Source organism: Branchiostoma lanceolatum, chromosome 5 (assembly GCF_035083965.1).
Source record: "Branchiostoma lanceolatum isolate klBraLanc5 chromosome 5, klBraLanc5.hap2, whole genome shotgun sequence".
NCBI lineage: Eukaryota > Metazoa > Chordata > Leptocardii > Amphioxiformes > Branchiostomatidae > Branchiostoma > Branchiostoma lanceolatum.
In genome coordinates, this window is record NC_089726.1 from 25,066,192 (window position 1) to 25,088,032 (window position 21,841).

The window sequence follows — 21,841 nt, forward strand, 5'->3', positions numbered from 1 at the left end:
ATGTGAAATGGTAGAGTGGTGTCTGTAGTTTTAAAAGAAAATTCTTGTTTTTGTAAAGTTGTTTGTGTGTACAGCCACACGAATAAGGTGGAAAGAGCAGTTTTCTTTGAAGACCTGGCGCCCTTTTTATTTGGTATAGCTAGCTCCGGCCTGTTTGTGCGGAGATTTAAATTGTGTGCATAAGATAAAGTTGGATAAGGCTGGTGGAAATCCACGAGAAGGCAGTAGAGGTGACGCTCGTCTCCAAAGACTCGTTGCTGATTTTGATTTGATTGACACCTGGAGAGAGAGATGCGTCTGTTTTTACTTGGAGGCAATTAAACCCCCATGTTGCTTGTCGTCTGGCAACAATTTATTCTTCGAGAAATATCAATATCTTAGATCCTATTTTCACACCAAGTGACTTGTGAGACCACGATTGTGATTTGGTCTCCTTCCGCCTCAGTTGATCCAAGACCAAAAGGTCTTTGGAAATGCAATGCGTCAATTTTTAATGATGTTGATTTTGTTGAAAGATTTTAAGAGTCATTGCACGAGAAAACCAGGCAAAACCAGCAGAGGTGGGAAGATGGGGGTCGGCCAAATCGGCTCATACTTTGTATGTGTGATAGGTATGTGGAACTATGAACCGCCATATAATTAAAACCCTCCAGCTATTTTTCGTTTTGGCGTTCTGGGACCCCCCTCCGAGACCCTCAAAAATCCAACAATTTATGGCTGAAAATTACTGAAATTGCAATGGCTACCCTGACAATTCTGATTAGGATACGATTATGAGTTTTATATTTCCATATAGCATGGCATCCCTACTTTTACCTACCAAAAGTTGAAGGTGAAGCATTGAAATTAAGAGGGTGTACTAGGGGTTGCGAGAACCAATGAAAACAGAATTTTCATCTCTTTGGATTTTAGTCATTTATAAGGGGCATTATCTGCCCTGGGCAGTGGCTTTGGAGAATGGTTTTACTGTTGCTGGACAGAGAAACATCTACTGATTCAAAAACAAGCGTCGTTTAATTGGGCCACCCATAACGCGAGCCGTGAATGGGGGCTCTTTTTGGGGATTTTTCGGGTTTGGGGCTATGATAAATCAGGTTGTGACGTCTCACTACGGGGTAAGTTAAGGCAATTTTTTCTGCCGCTGGGTGAAAACCATGCATACTTGTCATAAAATGCTAGCACAAATCAGAAATGTTGATTTGGGCTCTACATGGGGGATATAAGGATACTTAAAAAGTAAATTAAACTTGTTTTACACATTTTACAGTTGCTGTCTAAGAATTAGTTATTAGTTCCTCACTAAAAAAATCATATCCATATTCATTCGTTGAATAATACATACTGAAAAAAGGCTATGTATGGGGGTTATCAGAACTCCACATTATCATTGGTACACACCCGTTCACATGGGTGTAGAGCTACATATACTTTACATAGACATTAAAGAATTTAGACTATAAGAAATGTCAAGAACAATTTTAGATTTTAGCTAAAAATATAAAATTTTGATGGTTAATCAGGATCAGTACAGGTATCATACTGAATTCAACAAACTGCAGTTCACAGATTATCAAACTCTCAAAGTGTTCTCAAAAACGTAGCCCATCACTGTAGCATGTAATGTAATTTTCATTCCCAGGGTTACACATACAATATTAAAATTTTGATGCTACATGTACCTGCAAAATGCATGCAATTCTTGAAATCATGCCATGGGACCATTGAAACAGACATACGCGTTGAACAGATGAATATCATTATGCAAAAATTGAAGTCCAAGATCATGCACATCAACTTGCTATCCACTCAGTGTGACTCTCAAGAAGGTGATTAAGGAGGATGTTGGTTTTCAGGATGATGATCTTTATTCTGGCATGCTTGACAGGGACTTGTAAAGAAACGTGTGTCACCTCACAGAGGATGAAATGAATGGGATAATACAAAAATATCAACTGCCATCATCTATCATTTGTGAGAAACGAACATCTGCAAACTCGCCAAATGTGAAGGGCTGCATGCCTTGAAGCTGACAGGAGTGACGCATCGCAATTTCCACGTACCTGCCACTTGTCAGTAACACGACCAGTATACGGGAAAGCCTCCTATATCTGCCCAGTGGAGACCATTGTGCGTACCTGCACATTTTGGGTTGTTTCTATGGACTTTTCTATGTCATGAAGCATTGACTTTAGCAACGCACTATTATCTGTATTACGGCAATAATACATACAAAGAATTTAAGTGATGCCCTTAACTTTTTTCAATCTTTGAGATTTCACATAACATTATGACAACCTCTAACCGGCTACAGCGGATGTATATTTTGTTTTTTTAATTAGATGATGTTAGTTTTGATACTGTATTAGTTAAACATTCCCCATTCACGACGGGGAATGAGCCAGAATGAGGTTAAACAATATTCAAAACTATTGCAATTGTAGCATAGTACTTAACCACTTAGCTCCCAAGTACCTGGCTGTCCCGCTAGCCAATAGCCAGGTGCCTTGCATTGCATGAATTGTGTGGATTTTATCATTTTAGATCATTTACATGTGTAAAAGAGATTGAAATTACTAGCTACAGTCATTGGCTGATTTCTTCGAGAATGCTTGATACCGAATATTGAATGTTCTTTAAAATGAAACAATTGCAACTGCAATAAACAATCTGTTGATTTCGTTATGATTCATGTACTGACCCAAATTGATAAGTATATAATATATATATTTAGTTTGAAACTGTTCCCTGACTGTCTTGTTTATATAGTTGCGTGTACCAGTGATATCACATATGTGGGGTCCTGATAACCCCCATACATAGCCTTTTCCACTATTGACCACTTCATAATTTCACATACTTTTTTAGTAAGTAATTAACTGATTAACGTCTTAAAAAGGAACTGTAAAATGTGCAAAACAACCTTAATTTACTTTTTAAGTATCCTTGTATCCCCCATGTAGAGCCCAAATCAACATTTCTGATTTGTGCTAGCATTTTATGACAATTATGCATGGTTTTCACCCAGCGGCAGAAAAAATTGCCTTAACTTACCCCGTAGTGAGACGTCACAACCTGATTTATCATAGCCCCAAACCCGAAAAATCCCCATAAAGAGCCCCCATTCACGGCTCGCGTTATGGGTGGCCCAATTAAACGACGCTTGTTTTTGAATCAGTAGATGTTTCTCTGTCCAGCAACAGTAAAACCATTCTCCAAAGCCACTGCCCAGGGCAGATAATGCCCCTTAAAAATGACTAAAATTCAAAGAGATGAAAATTCCGTTTTCATTGGTTCTGGTAACCCCCTAGTACACCCTCTTGATTTCAATGCTTCACCTTCAACTTTTGGTAGGTAAAACTAGGGATGCCATGCTATATAGAAATATAAAGATCATAATCGTATCTTAATCAGAATTGTCAGGGTAGCCATTGCAATTTCAGTAATTTTCAGCCATAAATCGTTGGATTTTTGAGGGTCTCGGAGGGGGGTCCCAGAACGCCATAACGAAAAATAGCTGGAGGGTTTTGATTATATGGCGGTTCATAGTTCCACATACCTATCACACATACAAAGTTTGAGTCGATTTGGCCGACCCCCATCTTCCCACCTCTGCCTGGTTTTCTGGTGCAATGACTCTTAAATTGATGTATTCTAAATGGCTTACTTTACGCCCAGCTTTTCAAAGCCTTCGACTTTGGTGGGATGAAATTAAACAACGTATTTCTTCTCTAATAAAATTCCAGTATCGATGCCATGCTGATTTGAGCAAAGCTGATGTCTTTTCCCTTAATCAACAGTTGGTAGAAATCAACAATTTGTTTAATAGTGGATTAAGAGATTTGGAGACATTGTTGAAATATCATGATCTAAAGTCTGAGATTTTGGGCCATCACGACAGCATTAACCAATGAGCCTTTATACGGTCACGAATTCGTAATCTAGATAAAGGATTACACTTGACCAAGCTAAGGACAGAGTAAATGTCTCGTTTCTGCAGAAAACTCTCTGTAAGATGGGTTTTGGTCCTATTTTTCGGCAGTGGGGCAGTAAGGGTTCCGGGTCTTTGCTTAACCTTGGTAAGCGTGAAGGTCTGTGGCTGGGGAGTTTCGAGGGGCACATCAGATCGCCTAGTCAATATTCAATAGTCATTTGGATCTCTACGCCTCTTCGGATGTATTTTTGGCAATGACAACAAGCCTTTGATTAATTGGAGGGAAAGGGAGAATTTTTAAGAGTCATTGCACGAGAAAACCAGGCAAAACCAGGCAGAGGTGGGAAGATGGGGGTCAGCCAAATCGGCTCAAACTTTGTATGTGTGATAGGTATGTGGAACTATGAACAGCCATATAATTAAAACCCTCCAGCTATTTTTCGTTATGGCGTTATGGGACCCCCCTCTGAGACCCTCAAAAATCCAACAATTTATGGCTGAAAATTACTGAAATTGCAATGGCTACCCTGACAATTCTGATTAAGATACGATTATAAATTTTATATTTCCATATAGCATGGCTTCCCTAGTTTTGTCTGCCAAAAGTTGAAGGTGAAGCATTGCAATTAAGAGGGTGTACTAGGGGGTTACCAGAACCAATGAAAGCAGAATTTTCATCTCTTTGAATTTTAGTCATTTTTAAGGGGCATTATCTGCCCTGGGCAGTGGCTTTGGAGAATGATTTGACTGTTGCTTGAGAGAGGAACATCTACTGATTCAAAAACAAGTGTCGTAAATTTGGGCCACTCATAACGCGAGCCGTGAATGGGGGCTCTTTATGGGGATTTTTCGGGTTCGGGGCTATAATAAATCTGGTTGTGACGTCTCACTACGGGGTAAGTTATGGCAATTTTTTCTGCCACTGCGTGAAAAACCATGCATAACTGTCGTAGAATACTAGCACAAATCAGAAATGTTGATTTGGGCTCTACATGGGGGATATGAGGATACTTAAAAAGTAAATAAGGCTTGTTTTACACAGTTGCTCTCTAAGAATTAGTTAGTTCCTCACTAAATAATTATATGCAAACATGTATTCATTCATTAGATGGTAATACTTCAAATTAAAGGCTATGTATGGGGGTTATCAGAACTCCACATTTTCACTGGAACACACCCGTGCACATGGGTGCAGAGCTACATATACTTTATTTGGACAATAAAGAATTAGACTATAACAAATGTCAAGAACAATTTAAGATTTCAGCTAAATGTATATAATTTTGATGGTCAATCAGGATCAGTACAGGTATCATACTGAATTCAACAAACTGCAGTTCATAGATTATCAAACTTACAAAGTGTTCTCAGAAACGAAGCCCATTACTGTAGCATGTAATGTAATTTTCATTCCCAGGGTTACACACACCATATCAAAATTTTAATACTACATGTATCTACAAAATACATGCAATTCCTAAAATTATGTCATAGGACCATTGAAACAGTCATAAGCGTTGAACAGATGAATACCATTATGCAAAAATTGAAGTCCAAGATCATGCACATAAACTTGTTCTTCACTCACTCAGTCTGACTCTCAAGAAGGTGATTAAGGAGGATGTTGGTTTACAGGATGATGATCTTTATTCTGATCTTGACAGGGACTTGTAAAGAAACTTGTGTCACCTCACAGAGGATGAAATGAATGGGATAATACAAAAATATCCACTATTGCCATCATCTATCATTGTGAGAAACGAACATCTGCAAACGCGCCAAATGTGAAGGGCTTAATGCATTGAAGCTGATAGGAGTGACGCATCGCAATTTCCACGTACTTGCCACTTGCCAGTAACACGACCAGTATCCGGGAAAGCCTCCTACATCTGCCAAGTGGAAACCATTGTGCGCATCTGTACATGTTGGGCTGTTTCTATTTATTTATTTATGTCTGTTTTCTTTATACAGGGCAGGCGCACTCAGTGCTAAACGCACTGCTTCTCAGGCGTGCTCTGTACAGAATAACATAAACAGACTGATAACATAACAAGGAAATAACATGAACTAATGAACAAAAAGTAACCAAAATAATAATATATACACAACTGAGCGTCAAATCAAACACCGTAAATCAAAGTCGATGTGGCAGGCCGTGTCTGGAGGTCAGAGGTCAGCATTACTGCTCTACTAGCTTTTTAAAAGTTAGGCCCGACGTGGCCACTCTAACTGTTGCCGGCAAATCATTCCAGGCAAACGCACCCTTGTACGCAAATTTTCTTTGGCCGGATTCTAGTCTGACATTCGGAAGTTGCAATTATAAGTTTGAATTATGTCTTGTTCCATAGATGTTAGATGTTCTGTCAAATATCTGTAGGTATTCTGGCACTTGTTGGTGAATAGATTTAAAGACGGTTTGAAGGAGGTGCATTTGCCAGCGAGATGCAAGGGAACTCCAACCTAAAACAGATCCACATGTGCTGTACGTGACAGACCGAGGACAATTCGTGCTGCTCGGTTTTGAAGTTTCTGGACATTGTCAGAGAGAGATTATCCACAGTTGGCCCAAACAGTATCACAGCACTCAATCTTTGGAAGAACCATACAGTTGAACAGCATAGAAAGTGTCTTAGTAGGTAAAATGGAAGCTAAACGTCTTATCACTCCGCCTAGATGACACCGCATTGCACAGTTTGTTGACATGTATGCCCCAAGTTAGACAGGGGTCAAACCAAACACCTAGATATTTAAAACATGAAACTACTTCCAAATACGTTCCAGAAAGAGTAAGATTTAGTTGTTCATTACCTAGGCGCAGCCTTCGTATAGTGCCAAAGAGCATAGACTTGCATTTACGGACATTTAGTGTCAGTCTGTTTGCATCTAGCCACCTCTTAATATTGCAAGGGTCAGCATTTAAAACTATGGACTTTTCTATGTTATGAAGCATTGATTTTTTTAATTCACTATTATCTGTATTACGGTAATAATACATACAAAGAAGTTCAGTGATGCCCTTGACTTTTTTTCAATCTTTGAGATTTCACATTCCCATAACATTATGACAACCTCTAACCGCCTACAGCGAATGTATATTTTGGTTAAATAATATTCAAAACTATTGCAGTTGTAGCATAGTACTTAACCACTTAGCTCCCAAGTACCTGGCTGCCCTGCTTAGCCAGGTGCCTTGTATTGCATGAATTGTGTGGATTGTATCATTTAGATTTTGTAAATGTGCAAAAGAGATTGAAATTACTAGCTACAGTCATTATTGGCTGAGTTCTTCGAGAATGCTTGATACCAAATATTGAATGTTCTTTGAAATGGAACAAATGCAACTGCAATGTACAATCTGTTGATTTCATTATGATTCATGTACTGACCCAAATTGAGAAGTATATTATATGTATTTAGTTTAAAACTGTTCCCTGACATTTGTTATAGTGACTGTCTTGTTTCTTGATTTTCCATATAGCTGCGTGTACCAGTGATATCACATTTCTGGGGTCCTGATAACCCCCATACATAGCCTTTTTCACTATTGACCACTTCATAATTACACATAATTTTTTAGAAAGTAATTTACTGATTGATGTCTTAAAAAGCAACTGTAAAATGTGCAAAACAACCTTAATTTACTTTTTAAGTACCCTCATATCCCCCATGTAGAGCCGAAATCAACATTTCTGATTTGTGCTAGCATTTTATGACAATTATGCATGGTTTTCACGTAGCGGCAGAAAAAATTGCCATAACTTACTCCGTAGTGAGACGTCACAACCTGATTTATTATAGCCCCGAACCCGAAAAATCCCCATAAAGAGCCCCCATTCACGACTCGCGTTATGAGTGGCCCAAATTTACGACGCTTGTTTTTGAATCAGTAGATGTTCCTCTCTCAAGCAACAGTAAAACCAGTCTCCAAAGCCACTGCCCAGGGCAGATAATGCCCCTTAAAAATGACTAAAATTCAAAGAGATGAAAATTCTGCTTTTATTGGTTCTGGTAACCCCCTAGTACACCCTCTTAATTTCAATCCTTCACCTTCAACTTTTGGCAGGCAAAACTAGGGAAGCCATGCTATATGGAAATATAAAATTTATAATCGTATCTTAATCAGAATTGTCAGGGTAGCCATTGCAATTTCAGTAATTTCAGCCATAAATTGTTGGATTTTTGAGGGTCTCAGAGGGGGGTCCCATAATGCCATAACGAAAAATAGCTGGAAGGTTTTAATTATATGGCTGTTCATAGTTCCACATACCTATCACACATACAAAGTTTGAGCCGATTTGGCCGACCCCCATCTTCCCACCTCTGCCTGGTTTTCTCATGCAATGACTCTTAAGATCTTTTACGTCGTCGGAAACCTTTGTGGCTATCGTTCGTTGGTAAAGCTGTAGTCATCAACAGCCTAGCATTTGCTACTCTTTGGTATATCGTGCCTGTTATCCTCCCTCCTGTTGTTTTATTATTGTTTAAAAGGAAAAGTAGTAATTCTTGCATAAAATACCTGTCAAAAATCTGTTGCCATAGCAACACGAATAATGATAAATTCAAATCATTAATATAAAATTGTAGCCAAGTTAATCTTAGGAAAAGTTACCAAGTTTGTTAGTCCTAGGATACGTCGCTGGCATTTATAAGATGTTAAAGTTGGCGCGGGCACTTTTACTCCCCCCCCAGTCTAGATAGTGTTAAGAGCATTACGGCAGCCAGTTTTCAGTTTTCTAAAACTTCAAATCTGAACTTGTTGCCTGAAAAAAACTCTTACTCTCCCACACTTTAAAGAGGGCTGGGATCTTGTTGGTTTTTATATCTAGACGGGGGGTTGGCTAAAAGTGCCCGCGCCAACTTTGACGTCCTATAGCTGCTGAACGGCATGTGCTAGGACTACCAAACTTGGTGACTTTTCCTAGAATTTAGTTGGCAAAATTTTAGAGTAATAGTTTAAGTTTATGATTTTTTGGTTGCCATGGCAACCTGTTTCTGACTGGCATATTTCACAAAATTCACTTATTTCGGTTTAAAAAATGAGGTTTCAAGGCTTTGTTGCTCTACCATATTTGCTTTCTAACCTTATTAAGATCCTTTGTCATCTAATGTAACTTTCATGATTGAATATTCTTAGATTATGCTAATTTGATGACGTCATCGGCCAAAGTCCAAGAAAGCGGACAACATAATTAGTTTAGGTGTAAACAGGCTTTTCACCCTTCAAATTCGTCCATACCTGCTATGTTTAAAAAAAACAACAACATTAAAATCAATGTTTCTAGTCTATTTCAATTATGTTTTGGGGTCTTAAGCAGAAAAATTGTATTTCTAACAATTCAAGATCGCCTATCCAAGATGCCGGAACCCAGGGGATGACTGAAGGCATATGACGTCATTCTATGACGTCATTTTGACGTAAACGCAGTTACTATTCAAAACAGAGGGCTTGTCAGACTTCATTATCAAAGAAATACCCTATTTTTTTAAAATGATCGGTTAATACCATCTGGTATTACAGGAATTCCCTATTTGACATTTTCGACGTCATAATTACGTCACATGACGTCATAACTACCAAAATTCCAGGAATTATAAGATTTTACATATACATCGCTCTCTGCAAATTTGGTGATTATACCACATACTATTCGGAAGTTATAAGGGGCGTACGAGTTGCCCAGGTACTAGCTGGGCCTGTTTCTTCGTCGGTACAACATTTCTACATGGTCAAATTCTTGTCCACACTCTCTGTCTCCTCCTCAACATTATTAGACTCTGCAGAAATTGATAACTGACTTTTTCTCTTTCTCTACCTCTACTACTCAATCCCTGTACTCTGACTTCAGGAACACCATTCTTGTTTCTCCCAAGATTTGTATATCTCAGCCCAACATCTGCTGGGAATCAGCTCTGCTGACAATGAGTAAATAAAGATGTCGTGATGCTGTTTACGGGGCCTTGAAGACCAACTATGTCACCTGCCATATGGCATTGGACCCCGGCTTCCATCTGTCCGTATGATAACTGTAAATTGGTCGAAACGGTATCTCATGCCCTTTATTCTAGTTCAGAAGTTTTATGAACCTGGACCTGGGTAAAGAGCTTCATCAGAATATTGGTCATTTCTAACTTTCGCATTTCCCACTCTATCGCTATGTACAGCATACTGCCGCCCGGTCTGTCGAAATTCAAAACTGACGCCACCATTTACATTCTTGCAGTTTCTCGTCGGAGGATTTGGTGGGGTAGGTGTCAAGCTAATCTTGAACGGAATTTTTTTTTTCTACATACGGACCTAGTCCCTATCATTCAGGGGTCACTGAGGTTTAAACCCAGGTCTGTGTTTGCTCGGCTCGGGGCTGATGCTTTTTCTGGAGCCTGGTGCAGGTCCGTTCACTGGGCCAGAGTGCGGACAGGATATTTTCGTCTGAGGTTTCAGCTGACATTGTTGTACTCGTAGCTGTAGTGAGTTTGTTCTTTGTAGAGATCGGTTGGTTTATTTTGATGTGTCGAGTTGGCAGGAGTGGGATGGTCGGTGCACACAGACAATTAACTGTCATGGGTAGCTTGATATGTCATTTTTCTGTTGTTTTCTCTTTGTCCAAGTCTTGATGAGGTTGTACTTTTGATGAGGTAGTACAATTCAAAAGGGCTCGCATAAATGACCGGGTACCAGTCCATTTTCGCCGTGCATCGGCGAAAATGGAAAAAGAGCATGTAATGCTGAATGTGGAAGTGAATGTTTCCAAGTTTTACACATGATTGAATTCTTTGCATAATTAGCAAACTTGACGTCATACTACATTCTGATACCATCATAAATGATTGTTTTTTCCAGTGACAGGATAGTAAGGAAACCATCCTTGTATATAATATTTTTAATTTATTTATCTATTGGTTGGGCTGGTTTGCCCAACTAGCCTAATGCCAAGGGCTAACCCTGCTGACAAAGACGAGACATCACAATGGACAATATTACGAGCTATAACAATATTCTAAATACATGTACATATTAAAAATAAAACTATCGTTTAAAATGATTGAAAGGGTAGATAACGTCTATAATATTTATTGCAGAACGGTTAAGATGGTATATGTTAAATTGATTGCGATAATACACTGGTGTTCTATTGAAATTATTAACAAGTCAAGCACCACTCCAAGTGACTACTCCTCAGTCACAAAGTTACATGATAACGTAGTTACATAGTAACGTATCCTTGATTATCAACTCCCCCCCAAAAAAACCTGCCAAATGCAAAAATTAAATAAATCAACATGGACGTGTGGACAGTTTGAACTGTTACATCGGTTCATCTGTATTTTCGACAGGCCCATTTCGGATACTATACCCCCGCATTAAGCTTTCTGTGTAGAGGTCGATCATTTCGGCACACATGGTATTTAAATAATAAGATGAGTCACCTAGCATAACATCGATTTTTGTTTAAAAATAATGTTTTACCCTATCTAGACTGGCTAGAAATGCCGGTGCCAACTTTGACATCGCATAACTGCCAAACGACGTATGCTTGGACTACCAAACTTGGTGACGTTTTCTTAAATATTGTTGCCAACAGTTTCATGATAATAGTATCAGTTTATCAATTTTTTTTAATGTCAATTTTATAAAAAATTCACTAATTTGAGCTTAAACAATGTTGTTTCTAAGGTTTGCTGGCCCAATCACAGTAATTTTCCTACATGTACAACATCATATGTAATCTAATATAACTTTCATGATTTAATATTTATAAATTATGCTGATTTGATGACGCCATCGGTCAAAATCTAAGATGGCGGACCATGTCACTATTTCAGGTTTTAAAATTTTTTTTATTCATCAAATTCGTCACTAGCTAATATTTACTTAACCAGAAACATTCAGATTAATGTTTTAGCCTATTTACAAAAAAAATGTGCATTTGGGGTCATAAGTGAAAAAAAAAATTCATAAATGTCAAGATTGCCGATCTAAGATGGCGGATCCTTAAGCCCCCGTCACAAATCAACAATTTAGTTCGGCCGACTTGTCGGCGAGCTCCAAATGGGGATTTTTGGCCGAAGAACGACCGACGTCCTGGCGATTCCGCGGGCTTCGGGTGATTTTTAGCAGCTTAAATTCAACGAGGCCTCGGCGACGATTTTTGAACTCGCACAGCTCGTCAACAGTTTGCCCGTAGCTTCCCCGAGCGACTTTTGAGTCTTGACTTGACTTCCTGAGATTTCCTCCTCAAAATTACTATTTTTAAGTCCACTGAGGCATTATAAATCTACGTTTGTCTGCCGAGGCACGCCCAGGCGTCGGCTGGGGGTCGACAGGCTTATCAACGGTCGGCCAAAGCTCGGACGGTGTTCGCCCGAGCTTCGGTCGATTTCCGATTGGTGAAAATGTTTGGATCGGGGTTAAACGACTGATCTGTTGACTTTGTGGCTCATGCGCTTATATTTGGATTGGTCTATAAAAAAACTACTGTTTATGTTATTATTTTCAGTGAGCCCGCCCACTTAACGCATGCTCTACAGATTTGCCACAGCTCAGAAATTAAAGTTGGTCTAAACATGAGCTTATTACCGGATCATTTGATTCTAATTTCGTCCGTATCCATTGATTACGTTATAATTATGCCATAACGTTACCATGAAATTATAGACACTAGGAAGATCAAAGTGTTCATCATTCTCTTCAAGTTTGGTGATGATACACCATACCGTTTGTAAGTTATGAAATGGGGGTCATCCCCCTGTCCCAGATTCCACCCCAAAAAGCCCAGTCTAAATAGGGTTAAAGACAGACTGGTAGGACCCTGGGTCCTCCTCCTATAAAATCTATCTTCTGTCAGGGAGTTAGTAGCTAAATTGACTCCAACCCTCATTCTAACATCATAAATGGATTATTGTCTGTGGGGATCTCTACCCGTATGGCTCCAAGAACAATAGGATGGGATCAGAGCAGACGACCGGAAGTCATTTGCATATTAACTGACGTCTCAAGTTTTGAAAAATCCTGTATATTTCTCACTAGTTTTTGAAGAAAACATTGTCAGACAAAGAAAAACAACCCAGATACATGTAGGTGTAACAAAGCTTCGTAATCAATACAATACGTAAGCCAGCCAGCCCCTTCACTGATGTGAACACGAAGGCATTCAGAAGCAGACAGAGGTCTGGGAGTTTACGTTAGCTAAATTTTTTTGGGTGGTTTTAATATCCAGGCTTCCTCTTTAACCCTATCCAGACTGTGCTTTTTTGGTATATCTGGGACGGGGGGGGGGATCTGATTCGCCCCCCCCCCCTCATAATTTCCGAACGGTATGATTATCATCACCAAATTTGTAGGGATTGATATTCACGTCAGTTTTATAATTCCTGTAATTTTGGTGACGTTATGGCGTAATATGACGTAATTATGACGTCATCGATGTGATTTTATAGGCTAAATAGGGAATTCCCGTAATATCTAAAGGAATTAAACAAAACGGTTTGTATTATTCATTTTAAGGTATGCAAAGACATACAACGTCAATGGTAGGTACGTTGACGTAAAAATGACGTCATAGAATGGCGTCATGTGTTGTTAGGGATCCCTTGGGATCCGCCATCTTGGATCAGCCATTTTGAAATTTTTAAAAATCTTTTTTTTCCACTTATGACCCCAAAGGACGCTGCATATAGACTAAAAACGTTAATCTAAATGTTTCTGATAAAGCAAATGTCAGGTATTGACGATTTGAGGGCGAAAAAGCCTGCTGATACCTGAAATAGTGATATAGTCCGCCATCTGGGATTTTGGCTGATTACGTCATCAAATAAGCATAAATTATGAATATTAAATCAGGAAAGTTACATCTAATTACATGTTATGTTATATATGAAGAAAAACTAGTGTAGTTGTGCAAGAAAACCCGAGATATATCATTGTTTTCAAAATATTAATGATTTTTGCATAAAATGCCAGTCAGAAACCCGTTGCCATGGCAACATGAAAAAATGATAAACCTAAACCATTGTTAGAAAATTGTTGCCAACAAAATTTTAGGAAAAGTCACCAAGTTTGATTGTCCTAGCTTACATCGTTCGGCAGTAATACGATTTCAAAGTTGGCGCGGGCACTTTTAGCCCCCCCCCCCCAGTCTGGATAGGGTTAAGGGTTTTTAGAAATAAAAGTAACTTGGCAGCTATAGCAGACCATATCAGCTTGTCTGTAGATTGTCTGAAGATAACTACTGCCAGTTAATGCTGTTCGGCTTCAACAACTTTTTTTTTTACGTGTGAGCATCAAATTAGCAGATATAAGAAAGAAGTAAATCAATGTGGTTTTTTATTACATCTTTCGGGGGATGACAAAGATGTTTATGCCACTGACACACAGACATATCCCATACATCTAGAATTGCTATTTTTAGATCTCCAAGAATAAGTTTTGTCACTTCGAGTAATTTGAATGCAAACCAATCACTATTTTCTAAATAATGTCCTATCGTACTATGTTCTCTTGTGTTACTTGTTCGCCAGATTACCTTTGTATCCGGGCTACGGCGATGCAAGCGTATTATTGCATGGCGAATACCATATAGTCGTGAGCGAAATATGTCTATTGATTCAGCCGCAAAGTGAGCCCACAAACCTAATACAATAACTATATTTTTTCCACCGTCAATCTTGTCAATCTCATCAGCGACATAATGCAGCCGGTTTGCCTCAAAAGGGTATGGTCTGTTGATAGGGAGGTGATGAAATCGAAAATGTACTGTGATGTTTTTTTTGTAGTTTGCAGCCTTAATTGGACCTTCTGATGTTTTATCTTTAAGTGGAATATCAATCCCATGGACAAGGCTTTTCAGAAAAAAGTACCATTGACCGAGTGTGGAATCTCCCTGAAAAAATATACTTTTGTTCTCGAGACACTTATACACCTTTGACAAGTTGAGCCTTCGTATAAAACACCTGCTAGACTGCCATGTTCCGTTGTACCAGTATCCCTCAGATTCCGTCTCTTTCAAGTTCGGACCACATGGAGATAGTGACCTATCGGGCGTTTCGCTCTTGATACCTAGCAACAACAAAAAAGATAACACTCTGAATACATTGCTAAACATGATTGCCAATTTTGACATACTGACATGTAATTTTATATTTACATGTTTATCGAATTTGTAAGTAATGGATATTAAGGGTTTCGTGACAACAACCTTTTAAAGAGGAAGCTTTTACTATAAAATCACTCAATAAATTTGGCTAACGTAAACTACCAGGGTCAGTCTGCTACTGACTGTCGTGGTGTTCACATCGGTGGAGGCCTAGCTAAGACAGTCACCTCCAACACAAGTTACTCTCAAAGAACTTTTGAAATGTAGGGACAACAGATAAGGTATTGATGTTTAGTAACCCGGAATATAATTGACAACATGGGCTTCCCATGCTCTGTTTGGTAGTAGAAGTACATGTACATGTAACTGCCGTAATGGGTGTTCATGTGTGGTTCTACTTTAAAAGTTGTGCAGAGCTCCAGTTTTAGAATATTACGAAGATACCACAGCTACATTTGTCATTTTGCTAGACACACAACAAACAAGCATTCGAATACAACTGTGAGGAGGGCATTTCCGAGTTGCAAGTATAGATACAGTAAGACACTTTTAAACAACTTTGACAGGCTGATTTGAAAGTTAACTACGTTGACGTCAAAATGACGTCGTTAAATGACGTAACGTGTTGTTAGCGACCCCTTGGGATCCGCCATCTTGGATCGGCCATTTTGAAATTTTCAAGAACACTTTTTTTTCCACCTATGACCCAAAAAACACTAAAGATAGACTAGAAGCTTTAATCTAAATGTCTCTGGTGAAGAAAATGCCACTTAGTGACGATTTTGAAAGTGAAAAAGCCTGTTGATACCTAAAATAGTGTAATGGTCCTCCATGAAACCAACACTCAGGCACAGTCTACTACTTTCTACACAACCCTGAATTAGGCCATTGAGAATTTCCTTCCGGCCAAAACAGTACGCACCCACTGTAGAGACAAGACCTGGATCACGTCGATGATCAAATCACTGATCTCAAAACGCCAACGGGCTTTCAACAAGGGTGACACCTGCACATGGAAGCATTTAAGGAAAAAGATAGCACGTGGAATTTCAACTGCTAAGAACAAACACTACCATGACAACATCAAACACCTGAAATCTGCGGATTTCTGGAAGTTGGGACCACTTGTGTTCCTTACACTCATCAATGATACGTCTCCGGTGAGTGAGGATTCAGCCGAGGCTTGGAAGTACGTGGATGATATGTCCCTGTCGGAGGCGAGACCCGTTACGCATGATTCCACGCTACAAACTGACGTTGATAGCCTCGTACGTTGGACTGAGGACAACCACATGCAACTCAACACTTCCAAGTGTATGGTGATGCTGATTTGCTTCATGCGGAAACCCCCTCCCCCACCTGTACTGACTATTAAATCATCAACACTTCAAGTCGTACAGTTCGCTAAGATCCTGGGGGTAATATTCCAAGCGAACCTGAAATGGGCCGCCCACGTCAACATGATGGTTAACAAGGGGAGCCGCAGACTGTACCTGTTGCGGGTACTTAAGAGACATGGCCTTGACACTACCGACTTGACACTAGTCTTCGTTGGCTTTATACGACCAACTCTGGAATATGTATGCCCTGTGTGGCACCCAGGTATCACTAATGCCCAATCTCGAGCGACTGAGAATGTACAAAGAAGAGCTTGTCGTATGATACTAGGTCCCAACTTTGTTAGCTACAGCATGTCACTGAATCAATTACCACTGCCATTTCTATGCAACAGACGACACGAACTATGTGCTAAGTTTGCCACCTCCTTGTTAAGCTCCACAACGTTCACCAATTGGTTGCCTCCAAACCGTGTGAGTCTCCATGGCAAGAACCTTAGGTCTAAATACCAGTTAACGCAATTCAAATGTAGAACCGGTAGATATAGAAAGACTACACTACCGTACCTGGTTGACCTTCTCAATAACAAAGCACCACAGATAGGCACTTAGTAAGTATATATTTTAAATTGAGCCTTGTTAATTAAGATATGTGATGTTTTATTGTATGTGTATCTGTTTGCTTTTTAAACTGATTGTAAGACATACCTCAGTTCAGTCAATAGGCTGCCTTTGTATGTTGTGTCATGGAACGACAATAATAAACCATTCATACATATATGGTCCACCATCTTGGATTTTGACCGATTACGTCATCAAATTAGCATGAATTATGAATATCAAATTAAGAAAGTTACATCTAATTATATATGAGCCTATACATGTAAGAAAACTAGTGTGGTTGAGCAAGAAAACCTAAGAAATATCACTGTTTTAAAAAAATCAGTGATATTTGCATAAAATGCCTTTTAGAAACCCGTCGCCATGGCAACACGAAAAATGACAAACTTATACAAATATCATAATATTGTTGCCAACTAAATTTTTAGGAAAAGTCACCAATTTTGGTAGTCCTAGCATATGTCGTTCGGCAGTTATACGATGTCAAAGTTGGCGCGGGCACTTTTAGCCCCCTCCCCCCCCCCCCCCTGGATAGGGTTAAAAAGGGCCCGAAATGAACCTTTCGATCATTTATATAAAAATTCGATCTTTTCTGAAATCATAAATGGAAGTTTTTTAAACCAATTTTCCGAGAATAAGTTGCTAAAACTGCCACCTGCGAAATCTGGTGCGACTAACTGGGCAAGGGCCGTGACGTCACACTGTTGTCTCCCCGTTGGCTAGTATGGCTGACACGGTGAAAATAACAATTTGATGGACCCATATCTTATAAAGGAATCAACATTTTGCTACAAAAATCGGTAGGTCGAGAGAACACACATCTAATTTTAGGTGGAAAAAAATTCAATCGAATTCATCTATTTTTGGGGCTCTTGGGGATGATACACCTCTTGGATCCTCCCGGAGTCCTAGCTGCCTGGGTAACCGAACGTTCGCAAAACTGAAGATTTTGTATAGAATCGGCGAGGCACAAAACAGAAATCACCTCTAATATACAACAATTATAGCATTAAATTACATATTCCGAGGGTAAGGAACTAATGCTGTGCATATTTGCTTTTAGAAACGGACGTGCGGAAGCTTGCGTCCCACGTGTCGGCCAAGATTCAATGTGTAACCGGCACGGGGGCCGGCTCACAGGCCGACTCACAGGTCTACTCTTGTATAATAATTTTCTCCAAAACACTCTGGGTATTCGGTGTGTGGCATTTTCTCTCTTGTTTTGTTTTATGATGAGTTTCGTAAGCCCCCAGTCCCTGACCGTCTTTAACAATATCAAGAAACCCTCCGGGGCGTCCGACCAGACTTACCGGGCCATCAAAAGCTGCCCCGGACATTTATGGGCCTGCAGCCGCCGCTAGGACGGAAGATTCCGCCAGGACAAGTTCGTTGGTACCGGGCATGTGGCCGTACCATCTCCGGGGGCGGTTATAACGGGACCCGGCGGGTCGGCTTGCCTGCTCGCCCGACGACTAGAGCTGTCCGGCTCCGCTACCAGAAGGCTCGGCAGTTTGTTTTCGGAGACAAACGGAAACTAATACCTCACTGTGAATCTGTGTTATTACAATAGATATCGTGAGAACAGTCCTTGAATTAATAGGGACACGGAGAACATTTCGTGATAGAAAAAGTCTGGCGAGGTCGCCATTTTGTTTGTTTTGATTCAGACGCCACCGACAAATACGCCGACTCACGCACTATAAAATCTCATTGACTAGACAAAACGTACACGTACTACACTACCAAAAATACTTTTTCTTATTTTTCTTGTTTTCTTGATTTTTCTTATTGAGAGAAAGATTTTCTTCCGTAAAGAATTTCAAGAAAATCAAGAAACCTTACGCAAAACCTTTGAATGTTAAATCTTGCATTAAGAGTTTTATTCTTGTTTTTCTTAGGTGAAGATAGGATTTCTAGTATGATTTTTTATCAGCAAGAATATTCTAGAAATTCTAGTCAATCTTTCTTCCTTATTCTTCACACAATATCTGCTTCTTGTTTGGTCAAATGGAGTATTTTGCAGAATCTACTCTTAAGATTTTTATTATTGCCATACATGACTTTTTCTTTAGACTTTCATTTCACTAGGAAAACATTCTTGACATTTCTTGTTTTCTTAATTTAGGAAGTCTGAGAAATATTATTCTTGCAATTCTTAGTAATATCTAAGAAGATGTAAGGATTTTCTTGACCAAATACAGTTATTTTCTTGACCAAATACAGTTAAGAAAAATGAAAAAAAGCAAGAAACTGTAAAACAAGTAATTCCCAAGTGTTTTTCTGTTCGAATTCCTTTTCCACAAAGTTAAAGATGATTCCTGCTTTTCTGTGTTATCTAAAGATGGAAAGTAAAATGAAAGTTCGAATTTGCATGATTTCCTTTATTTTCTTAAAATTGTAAAGTTCAAGAAGATAATCATTGTTTTTCATGTAAGAAGAAAGTAGATTATGCTAATTTAATACTCCCAACATCCTTTGCTGTAGACAGTTTGAATGTGGACCGTTGAGTTTGGGCTCCGGCTGTATTTGCCTGATGTGCGCTTTAGATATTACAATAATAGGGAAAGATGTGGCTAGTTTCGTGAGGACACTTTTTGGTATCATGTGGGACTCACTACACAACGTAGATGACTTGTTTTAAGTTCCAAAATGCTTCCTCAGGCCAACGCCATCAACAGATATGCTCCAGGTATCTTATAGCCTGTCTTGCATGAAAATAACTTATTTCCCAAGTAGTTTTGTGTTTGTGGTTGCATGATACAGCCAACCAGTAATTGCAGAACATGTACATTTAGTGCAGATATACCTAAAAGGTACTAAAAAAGTTAAAGTATATCATTTTCAAGCAAATGCACAAGCCCCCCCCCTCCCCCATGCATGTATACGGGGGAGGGGGCAATATAAGAAATGACAGTCACTAAGTCTTTGTGTGTTTTTCTAGGCTTAGAAACCTTTGTTGTGTTTGTGGTTGCATGCCAACCGGTAATTGCAGAACATGTACGTTAAGTGCAGTAATACCTACAAGGTACTAAAAAAGTATAAGTAATAATAATTAACATTTTCAAGCAAATGCACAAGCCCCCATCCCCATGCATGTATAAGGGGGAGAGGGGCGATGTAGGAAAATGACAGTCATCGTCATCAGTTTTTGTGTGTTTTTCTAGACTTGGAAACCTGTTGGACCAAAGACGATGCCCCCGTCTCAAGATCGGAAAATCTTTCAACAATTACAAGTCATTGATTATAAGAAGGACAGCTACAACACTGCAGAACTGACAGTTTTAGAAGGACAATTAGTTATTTGTATGAGCACAGAGGAAATGTGCTTTTATCACAGCATCAAATGTAAAACATTTATCGAAACAATTGCATTTGCATTTGCTCGGAATCGTTCGTATCCGTGACGTGAGCATTTGGCGGATGCCGCGGTATATGCTGGGATCCGTGACCATTTTGCCCAGTGCAATAGTGAACACCTCGAATCATCAGACTAGCTCAACTGTTGCTAAGAGTGATGACTAACCGACCCAACAGGAGAATCAGGCGTGCTCTGGAATTTCGGCATATCACAAGTTCACAGTATGTTATCCATCACAATAGACCTTAATCATAATGCAGCTTTAAAGAAATTTCGTTAATATACCTTACGTTCAACTGAGATTGATCATAAAGCTTTTACATCCGGGAACGGATAGCGGATCCCCGGGATTTCACCGGGACACATGAAATAGGATAGCTATGTGCTCTTGATACACAACTTGGTTAATATACTCACTTATAGCAAATACATCGTATCAATACTGACATATCTCAATCAATGTGTATGCATATGTTATGTTGGGAGAGGCGATGGAAAGCAGTAGGAAGAGATTCAATGTTATTCGGACTTTTTTCGGTGGTAGAAATAGTTTGAATGAGAAATTAGGAAATTCCTAAGACAGGAAGTTTGATATTACAATTCTTGTTCAGAATTTAATCATTTGGATATTTAGTCATGTTTAGAACCAACTTTTTAAAACCAATTTAGATTTATTTATACCGAACATCATTTCTAAAACAGCCACCGTGGCGTTTCTAAGAAAACATTCAGACAAAACTATACAACATGCATTAAACAGGAGGATCTAAGCTATACATATTGCCTAATTCGTTTACAACTGGTGAGACACGTGCGAGATATCGTTTTCCTAAATATCACGATCGTTCATAATTTGTTACTGCTCCCCGGGAACCACGCGGGAGTCCCGGTAACCTGATACGCTCCCTTACAATGAATGAATGAATAAGGGCAAGGTGGAGTTGCCTTACTGTGGAAGGAGAGTATTGATTATGCAGTACACAAACTGGAGGATGGCAATGACAGGATTATTGGAGTGAGAGTTAGACTCCAAAGCGGCCAGGAAATCTTTGTCTTTTTCAGCCTATATGCCACATAGTGGCTTGGCAATAGACAACTACAGAGAGCATTTAGACATCATGACAAAGTTATGCGGAAAGTATGAAATTGAAGGTGAAGTGATCTTTGTCGGAGATTTTAACGCAGACATTTGCGAACAGGGAGGCCCAAGGGGCAGAGGTCAGCCATCCAAACTGGGGAAAGAGCTATGGGGCACACTAGATGAACTGGACTTGTTTTCCCTGAACTTGAGCCATTTCTGCAAGGGACCACTCCACACCTTTCAAGCTAATGGAGACAAACATTTGTCCACGATAGACCACATCCTCATACCTTACTCTCTGTTAACAGAAGCAGTCTCATGCAAAGTGATTGGGGATTGCAGCCTCAACTTATCAGACCATAGCGGCATAGCCCCATAGTTGCCTCATTCGTCAACAAGCCAATGAGTTTGAAGAAACAGTAA

At 39.4% G+C, this 21,841-nt stretch overlaps 1 protein-coding gene and 1 long non-coding RNA gene across 2 annotated transcripts in view; both read right to left on the bottom strand.

The window, feature by feature from the left end:
• Positions 1–1,842: 1,842 nt before the first annotated feature.
• On the bottom strand, positions 1,843–8,283 carry LOC136435827 (uncharacterized). Its single transcript, XR_010755954.1, has 2 exons — positions 6,954–8,283; positions 1,843–2,254 (listed from the first exon to the last, which is right to left on the bottom strand). It is a non-coding gene; the product is annotated as an uncharacterized lncRNA (long non-coding RNA).
• A 2,701-nt stretch (positions 8,284–10,984) lies between these two features.
• LOC136435828 (NXPE family member 3-like) overlaps positions 10,985–21,841 on the bottom strand; it is a 31,524-nt gene continuing 20,667 nt past the window's right edge. The window contains exon 4 of the mRNA XM_066429541.1: positions 10,985–14,984. Within this exon, the coding sequence (XP_066285638.1) occupies positions 14,215–14,984 (770 nt within the window). The 3' untranslated portion in view covers positions 10,985–14,214. The remainder of the gene's footprint in view (positions 14,985–21,841) is intronic.